Source organism: Mytilus edulis, chromosome 7 (genome assembly GCF_963676685.1).
Source record: "Mytilus edulis chromosome 7, xbMytEdul2.2, whole genome shotgun sequence".
NCBI classification, from domain to species: domain Eukaryota; kingdom Metazoa; phylum Mollusca; class Bivalvia; order Mytilida; family Mytilidae; genus Mytilus; species Mytilus edulis.
The window spans coordinates 69809024-69819211 of NC_092350.1; the positions used below are offsets into that span (position 1 = coordinate 69809024).

At 32.6% G+C, this 10188-nt stretch overlaps 1 protein-coding gene across 1 annotated transcript; it reads right to left on the reverse strand.

Annotated features, from left to right (window-relative positions):
* Positions 1-2337: 2337 nt before the first annotated feature.
* On the reverse strand, positions 2338-4267 carry LOC139483608 (complement C1q-like protein 3). Its single transcript, XM_071267603.1, has 3 exons — positions 4168-4267; positions 3695-3778; positions 2338-2737 (listed from the first exon to the last, which is right to left on the reverse strand). The coding sequence occupies exons 1-3, from the start codon at positions 4241-4243 to the stop codon at positions 2358-2360; spliced, it is 540 nt and encodes a 179-aa protein (XP_071123704.1). The 5' UTR covers positions 4244-4267; the 3' UTR covers positions 2338-2357.
* Positions 4268-10188: the final 5921 nt, after the last annotated feature.

Here is a 10188-nt window from a genome sequence, read left to right on the forward strand (position 1 = left end):
GTGTTTTTAAAAACTACTAGAACACACCCGTGATATCGCGGGTCCGTGACTGAATTAAAGTATATAACTATGCGCAAGCCTTATTTTAGTATTACTTTTTATTTGATAAAGTCATGCCGATTATAAGATACACAGTTTTCTCTGCTTTCAAATCTTTCTGTTTGAACCCGTCGAACTGTAACTTATCAATTATTGGTAATATTAATTATTTAAATAACAAAAGGTCCTGGAATGGAGTATTTTTTAATCAACAGCATTGTCCTATGTTAGTTATAAATAAAGTTGAATTCTTTGATTCACTGTTTTATGTCAAGCCCGCTAACAAATTGAAAACGGTTCCTTATTTTTAGTCCAGATTTTTAGTATTCGTATTGTTATCTTAGAAAGTCTTACCATGGAAGTAATATTACTTCCATGGTCTTACTGATTAAAATACTACAATAGGTAACAATTTGACAATGATTGAATTCAGTAGTGTCAAAATTAACCCTGTGATTATGATCCGTGTATATAGCATAATCCTAAATACACCGTTTGGTGGTGCACCTGTTAGATGCGGAACGTACAGATAAGGTAATAGGTAACAGGTGAATATACTTTTGGTATCGGTATCGGATCTGACCCGGAACTTCTTAATTATTGGCAATATTAATTACGTGCAAAACAAAAGGGCCTGGAGTGGTGTAATTTTTAATCTACACCTTTGTACTATATTAGTTATATATAAAGCTGAATTCTTTGATTCGTCGTTTTTACGTGATGACGGCTGACAAATTGGACCTCGTAATTTTAGTATTATAGATACAATCTTGGGAGTACATAACACAATTCATGTACTTTTGTTACAATCTCTAAGAAAATCGGAAATGTAATTTATATTAAAGGAGATGTGGTATAATTGCAAATAAGACCTCTATCCACCATAGTTCAAATGACGAATGTAAGCAATGATCGGTCACTTTACGGCTATAACAATGACCAGTCTTTACTCTTATTCCTACATGCAGCATCCTTAGCAGTAGTAGTAGCAAATTTCCGAGTTATTTGTTTGATAAATTAAAATGAGAATTGACACTCGAAATACTAGATATCGTTGCCAGATTTGCTAACTTTCTTGTTCGATGGATCAGATACCAATAACTAACAGTCAAGAAAACCCAAATCTTACTTTCTTTTAAATGTATAACCATATTTCCGTGTTACAAATGTTTTTTCAAACGCATTGTAATTATGTCACCTAAGGTGTTTTAAGGCTTCTTCATCATCCTACTAGACTCCCTTTTCTAAGCATTTTATTTTCTTTTTAGCTCCCCTGGTCAGAAGGTACAAATGAGCTATTCTAATCTCTTGGTGTCCGTCGTCGTTTACTTTTTAAATTTTTGAACTTCTAGAGAACTACTGAATAGAAATGAAACCCAACATGGCATAGATGTTCCTTATGAGGATTCAGGTGCTAACCAAGGGTTGTTACTTTGAAGCCACCGGGGCATTTAATTAATCAAAGACACTAAGGAAACATACACATGTCTTCTTGAAGAGAATCACGGAATAAAATGAAACTAAACATTTCACGAATGTTTCTGAGGAGGTGCTGACAAAGTGTTGTTACTTTGAAGCCGATCAATCATCCAAGATTGCCGCCAGCAGGGGGACTTCATTTTACATAGGACACTATAGACAATACATACAAATGTCTTTTCAAGAAAACCACTGAATAGAATGGAACCAATTGAAACATGGCATGATACTCCATCTAAAGTGCTGACCAAAAGCTGTAACTTTGAAACAGATCCATTATATCCAAGAAGGCCGCCAGCAGAGGACTTAGTTTAACAAGGGACAATATGGGAAATACATAAAAAATGTCTTATTTTAGAGAACCACTGAATGGATTGAAATCAAACATGGCATGAATGTTCCTTATAAGGGGCTGATCAAGTGTTGGTACTTTGAAGCATATTTACTGTTCAAGATGGCAACCAAATTTTTTTTCCTAGATTACAGGGCCAATATTTCACCAACTTTTGCCTCAATCATCATTTGCATGATTTCCAAAACGAAAGTAGAATCAGGTGACACATGCTCTTGAGAACCTCTAGTTTACATAATACTGAATCCGCTATAATTGTATATGTCATAATAATTATCATAGATTGAGGGAACGAGTCGTTAACTTTTACAGCCGTACGATCATCTATTATGTGACAATGTTGGGCGATTTCGTTATTGATCGAACGATATTTATTTTAGTGAAAAAAAGACATATTTATTTAAACATGTACTATGCAGTTAAAGCACACTTGGAAGTTGGCACTTAAAAAAATAGCAAAAACTTAGTAACGACTTTACTTTATTTATTACAAAAGATATCCAGAAATGTAGGAGTAACGACCACCATGTAAAAGACCTCCACTCACTAACTTGATGTGCATTCGGTCTCCTTTTTTCAAATATACAACTATGTTTTGTGTCTGCGAGTTTGCATGTTCTGTTTTAGCGGCATACCCATTTGAGAAAAAAGCATCATTCTTCATCCATTGGAAGTGAACATAGTAATTTCCGGCAGACATGATCATACAACCCAAACTATAAAGTCCATTATGTGGTACTGTAAATACCCCGGTTGAGGGACTGTAGTGTTTTCCTACGTTCGTGGCTACATCTTCAAACAAAATGACACTGCCAAGTTTTGGAGAAGTTTTAGCATATGCCAAGAATGCAGGTCTGTCGACTGAAACTAATAAAATACATTTTAAATTATATCTTAATTCTTCAGAAGCCGAATAGTGTAAGGCAGTATTTTAATTTCAAGCCGTTTTTATGACTTAGTCATTACTACGACTAAGCTTACGCACTATATCTACTAAGCTCCGATTCGTTATCACGACTAAACTAACTTAAGTCGTTTTAAAGATCAAGCAAAATCGTTATGGAGAGATTTTTAGTTGTTAAACTAAATCGACGTTACTAGTGACTATGTACTGTAACAGGGTACATGGTTTTTTTCCCCGAATGCCGGTTTTTATGTTGTTATGGCCATGTATAATTATAGATTCAACGTCGTACTTGATATCAATTTGCGTTTAAAAAAACATTGATTTGGTTAGAGAACGGGCAGAGGCGAGTTGAATTCGAGTTCGTTAAGAGGCCAAGTACGCTGAACTGGTTACATTTAACCACAATCATACAATCAATAACTTGGAACTTATATAGAGATCATTATTGATGAAGGTTGCAAAAGTTGAATTGATTTTGTCAAATTTTGTTAACTAAGTAACGAAGGAAGACAAAACATTAAACGTCTTTTTTAGTCTGTTCAACCCGAAGTGCTCACTCAATTTAAAGTGTATACGCTTATTTCTTTAAATTAAAAGCAGTAGTGCTAATTTTCTTTGTACCTATATTTTACACCAGAGCCATGTTCAAAACGTCTTTAAATCTTTACTTAAATATAGAGGATTGCAGCTTATGTTTTCCTAAAAAACAAAATGACGAACATTGTATTAAAACCAAATGATAACTAAAAATTACAATTTCGATAGATTTTGACAAAATAATATACATGTATATAAAAAAACAGAATAGATGGACAGTTCTAATGCAAACTAAAATCCAATTTGAAGAAAAACTGTATTTTGTGTTTCGTGTACAAAGTAAAAACCATTAAAATAAGGCGGAAAGTTCATCTACTTACCGTGTTTTCCCGATTGACCATCACAACATCTATCTGTTTTCATCAACAATTTAAGGAGGTCCTCTGTCATGCATGTCCTTTTATCTAAAGTATCCAATAAAGAGTTAGGTGAAGTATCACTATGCTTTACTTTAAATGAACGCATATGAATAAAAAAAAAATATATTGTTACACTGATCAAACATAGGTATACCTAACTATTACAATCGTTTTGCTATCCTAGAGTTATCTCCCTTAACAAAGATATTATTCTCTTTTTTTTTAAACTTTATATCTTGTAAATTATTATACGCAGCGGCATTATTAACCGTTTTTTTGTTATTCGAAATGCAAATATATGGTTTATAATCTATATATAATGGATTTATATGATCCTGTTTATAACGTCGAGGTTATGATACATTATATACATTGTAGACGGTATAAAAAAAAATATAAAAAATGATGAAAATCAAAGAAATAAATTTACTCACCCTCAAGAGCACCAGTCAAAACTCCCCAAAAATTTGCAGAGACGGCAACAAGAAACATACAAGTTTTCATCAGCATTTTCGTAGATAATACAAGAATGAATAACTGTATGATAAAACAACAGTTGGTTTATATTTTTCAAGAACTCTGATTTCTTTTATTGCGTGTTTATTTTTTTTGAAAATTGTAACTTGATATTCAAAATTACGATATGGCATGTCATTGTATAAATGGCATCTGCAAGAGTAAATTATAGGTAGAATTTGTCTTTTTCTAAGAAAAAGAATTTTATTACAAAGGCACGTCCCTCTTTTAATTAAATTTATCAATCCACAAGTCGAATAATGTCTTACACCATTTCATAATGCAAAACAAATAAAAACAAACAAAAAACAATATATAAACCCGACCATGTTTCCTTTGCGGCGCATGCGTTTTTAACTCGGGAACAAGAGAAAGGTTTTTTTTAACTTAAGTTTGAAATTATTTTTTCTCTTACTGTCAAAAGAAAAAAACTATCTCACTTACCCTAAAACAAACTATTCTACTTTATGAAACCCTCTATACATTACCAATAAAACGACAGAATGCAACATCAATATTAGCTAATTAAATAAATCACAGCAGGTACTCTGGAAGGACATTATCATACTGTATCCATAGTGACACCAATCACAATAAGGCATCCTAACCGACTTTTTAAAAATTGTAGCACACCCCATCATATCAGAAAGTGATAATAAAGACAAGAATTAAATTTTAAGAATATATTACAGGCTTTCCTTAAAAGTGTCCTTTTAACGTAGAAGTCACAAAGTCTAAGTTTAACATTACAAATAACGCGTTGTTCTTGTCGTTTCTTATGGAAATTCAAAGTTCATACTGCTTGTATCCTGATCTTGTAAAAAGTAAAACAACAAAAATACCGAACTCCGAGGAAATTTAAAACGGAAACAATTGATACAATCAATAGCGTAAGAACATCAAAAAACGAAAAACAACTATCAAACTTCGGACTTGGTGCCCGCATTTCCGTATGTAGAAAATGGTGAATTAAACCTGATTTTAAAGCTTGCTAAACCTCTCACTTGTATGACTTTCACATACAATTCCATTTAAATTCTGACAACATTTTGTGAAAACAAACCCAGACATAACTAGTAAAAATGTAAAAAAAAAATGGGTACAGCAGTCAACATTGTGGAAATTATAGTCTCGATCACTATAAACACAAGCAAAGTTTCTTTGACATAACCCTGGGTCACCAACTTTCTACTCAGAACTTCGAGTTGCAGATGCAAGCTGTTGAATACTGAATTAGTTGGGAAATGTACTGGTATATCCTAAATGCAGATGAAGTTGGTATATTATTACTGAGGTGGGGGAAATTGATCATTTCAAAATCAAAATAGTCTCGTTTGTCATAGATTCTTGTACTGTGATGACCCTGTTGTTTCTTAAATTTCAAGTTCTGGAGGATATACCAATGGAACCCAATCGGAAATGTTTTATTGATTACATCTTAAGAATTGCTTCTGGAAAGAATATCATCAATAAATATGAATGTAAAATTAAATGTTCTTCTTGTTTTTGAACACCGACTCATATGCAGGGGCGTAGCTACCTAAGGCTCGACTAGGCACGTGCCTATACATAAATTTGCTGATTATACCCGTATGCGTATTATTATTTATACCCACCTGTATTCGAATCCCGATACTAGTATCCTGGTTAAGTAGGATAACTCGTGCATAGGTAAACAAAATTTCAACATGGATAAATTTGTTGTTCGTTCGAAACGAAAGAAAGATGAAGAAGAGAGTCCAAATTGTCAGACTAGGACTGCAACTGACGATAGTGGAGAATCATTTAAGACTGAAGCTTCTCGGACAATTAATACATCGTCATGTACACAACACCATCCCCCTTACCCAGATATCGGGTCTTTACAAGACCAACAAACAATACCTGACTTCTTGGTGTCCTTTCGACTTTTAAATCTATCTCTTCTTCATATACACCGACACCTCAATGTTGATGTTGATGTGAGTATAACTTATTTTATCGTCAAAAAAAAACTTCGACTTGACTTTGAGTAAATGTATCATTGTCTTTGTGTATAAAACTGGATCTGAAAGTTTAACCAATTTTTGCACAAATTTGAGATTTTAAAAGATTCTTCAAAAAAGTTGACAATCTTTTCCTTTGACCCTCTGTGGGCCTTAATCTAAAACTAGTCTGATCTACACTGGGCATATTGTAATATTTTTTTTTCTTTCAGATTTTTGATTGTACACTACTACGTTTATTCAGGTGTTAATGTAAAATTATTCATAATTCTTCAAACTTTTCTTCATTAATATTTTCATGATAAAAAAAAGTAAATATGATATTTTTGTACACAAAATTATGCAACTAAAATGCTGAAAACCGTTTTCCGTCGGGGGCTTCGCCCCCGCCCTGAACCCCCTGCCGATTTGTGCCTACAGTTGATTTGATACCTAGCTACGCCCCTGATATGTAAATATGAAGAGGTCGACAAGGTGAGGCGCACAGTTCATTCCCTTAGGATTTCCGATTATTTGTTGAAAAAAGTATATATCCAATTCAATAAATATATTATCAATAAGAAACTCCAGCATACTGAGCACTTATTCCTTTGTGTATATAAAAAAAGAAGATGTAGATGTAGCATATTTTACCTTTTTGTTCACAATTAACAAAAAATGCCGTATGATATCCCAAAGTAATACATTTATAGCGTATGCTAACATTTTAATATCGACAATTTGGCAAAAAAGAATTCTTAAAAACAGAATTCCAGCACGTTTAATAAAGGTAGTATACTAAAACAATATTCCCGACAAATATTATAAAAACAATCCTGAAACTATAGACGCAGCATTTACAATTACCAAATTTGAAATTTTAATTTAGGTATGTTTACGCGTATGTCGGTGTATAAGTACCACATTAATTTGCTTATTATAATTATTTAATCTTTCTTTTTTTTTTTATTTAGCAAACATTTTGCATCACTATCCAAACTTTAGAGAAGTATACGTTACACAAAATATTGCGAAATAAACCAAGATTATTTTATGTGGGGCGCTTAAATGCACAAGACAAATGTATTTCTAATTCTAACATCTATTGGAGTTTTAAGCTGATATTGAAGTAAGTAATGAGTTATTGGGAAAGGATACCCCTCTTTAAAAGTGCATGCGTTCAGAAAACTATAGTCTGTACAGATATATGTATCAGATTTGTTTTCTAGTTATTGCTTTAACCATTGTACCATATGATTTACTATAAATAAACGACCATTTAATGTACTAGTATTTGACTTTTCAGCGAATTTGTACTTACCAAGAACAACAAGACGGATGTCACGTTTGGAGCAGGATTTGCTACCCACCTGAGCACATGAGATAGTACCCGGGTTTCGTTGTTGCTGTTCTAGTTTTTTTGGGGTGTGGTTCCCGTAACTTGGTCATGTTTTTCTATGTTACGCTTTGTAAACTGTTGTTTGTCTTTACGTTTTTAATTTTTAATTTTTTTTTCGATTATGTTTTAATACTTATCAAAAGTACCAGGATTATAATTTTATACGCCAGACGCGCGTTTCGTCTACATTAGACTCGTCAGTGACGCTCAGATCAAAATAGTTAAAAAGCCAAACAAATACAAAGTTGAAGATTCTTTCTTCGACTAATGCAATTCTTCAGGCTCTCTTTCATTGTTGTAAGGTTGAAATTATCAATGTCAAAATAGAAAACATCTACATAAAAAAGCCAAGACTGGTTCTGGTGGGGTAGGACTGTTTGTTAAAAAATCTTATTACGAAATGTTTGATATTGGAGTGTTAGACACATCATTTGAGGGTATTTTGTGGGTCTCTTTCAAACATAAAAATTCAGACTTTAGATTTAATATATGTGTAGCATATTTGCCTCCGGAAAACTCAACCAGGCAGGTTGATAAAGATGTATTTTTTGACACACTAATTACACAGGTGTACGAGCATCAAAATTCTGGTCCATTTTTGATTTGTGGAGATTTTAATAGTAGATGTGGAGATGAAAACGATTATATTGTTGGTGTCGATGATCTATGTCCAAGAGATGTAGTTGATTTTAAACGTAATTCTTATGGTAACACATTTATTGATTTTTTAGTTAGCGTGAACTGTTGTATACTTAACGGTAGAAACTTTGTTAACAATGATTATACATGTGTATCAACAAAAGGCTGTTCAGTGGTAGACTATTGTATTGTACCATATGATTATTTACATTTATTTAGCAATTTTGCAGTGATAAGAGCCAATGACCTGGTGACCTTGGCGGGCTATGATTTATCAGGGGTGGATTTAAAGTTGATTTCTGATCATTCATTGATTAAATGGAATTTTGATCTGAGCTCATTTATTTCAGTAGAATTGCTAAAAAAAGAAGAATTAGAACTGTCTAGTTTTAATAAATATGATTGTAAGAACATACCAACGGATTTTATGAATACTGATTATATATATTTAGAAATTAATTCTTTTATAGAAAAGTTTGATATGATTAAACAAGAACAAAGTTGTGTAAATGATATATTTTCATCGTTTTGTAAAACTGTAGAAGGTGAAATGAATGACAAACTAACATGTAAAACTGTATGTATAGGTGGTAGTAGTCTTACAAACAAGAAACATAGAATCAAGAAACCTTGGTGGAATGATGATTTAAACAAGTTATGGGTTGATATGTGCAAGGCCGAAAAAACGTGGAATAAATTTAATAATTGTTCACGTGCTTCTGAATTGAAGTCGGTTTATGTACAGAAGAGAAAATATTTTGACAGGGAGGTTCAAAAATGTAAGCGAAAGTATTGGTTTAGTATGCAGCAGGACTTGTTGTTGGAATCAAAAAGAAACCAACAGCAGTTCTGGAAAAAAATTGGTAAAATTGGGGTAGCGGAAAACCGGAAGTCAGTAATTCCCATGGAGGTCATAGATCAAGATGGGAATGTTAATTCAAATCTGACAGCTGTTTTAGATAAATGGAAGTCGGAATATAGTAATTTGTTGAATCAAAAGATTTCAACCAAGGTTTCTGAAACGCAAAATCATGCATATACGAAAAATACTTTTAATGACTTTTTATTGACGGAACCCATTTCGTTTGCTGAAACAGCTAGTGTCATTGACAAAGCAAAGAAAGGCAAATCTGCTGGTTTTGATAATTTACCAGTTGAAGTTTTGCAAAATAATTGCTCAACTTTGTTTTTGTACCATTTATTTGATTTTTGCTTTAGGTTCCAAAAAACGCCAGAATTATGGAACAAAATTATTATCAATCCTATACCTAAAGCAAACATGACAGATCCGCGCGACCCTTTGTCTTACAGAGGAATTGCATTAGCTTGTGTTTCCTATAAGCTTTATTGTAATATTTTAAACGAAAGGCTTGTGCAATGGATAGATGACAATAACATATTAGTCGACGAACAAAATGGTTTCCGTCAAAATCGAAGCACTATAGACCAATTGTCTTCTCTTACAAACATAATTGAAGTCAGAAAGAAGCTTCGTAAATCTACTTTTTGTGCGTTTATTGATTTTAAAAAGGCATATGATACCATCAATAGAAATATACTATGGTCCAAGTTAAATGTAATGGGGGTGGCTGAAAATTTTTGTGCTGCTATACAGTCTATTTATTCAAATATATTATGTTCAGTACGATTAAACGGCCATTTATCAGAATGGTTTAATGTTAACAGTGGTCTTAAACAAGGATGCCCATTATCTCCCTTGTTATTTAATTTATATATTAATGACCTAGTTTCATTCTTGAAATCATATGAGTGTGGTATTGATATTGATGATGAAAAAGTTTGTATTTTGCTTTATGCTGATGATGTGGTTTTACTTGCAAACGATGAAAAAGAATTACAAATTCTGTTAAATGCATTAGATATATGGTGTGGAGATAATTGTATGACCATTAATTCCAAAAAGTGTAATATTGTGC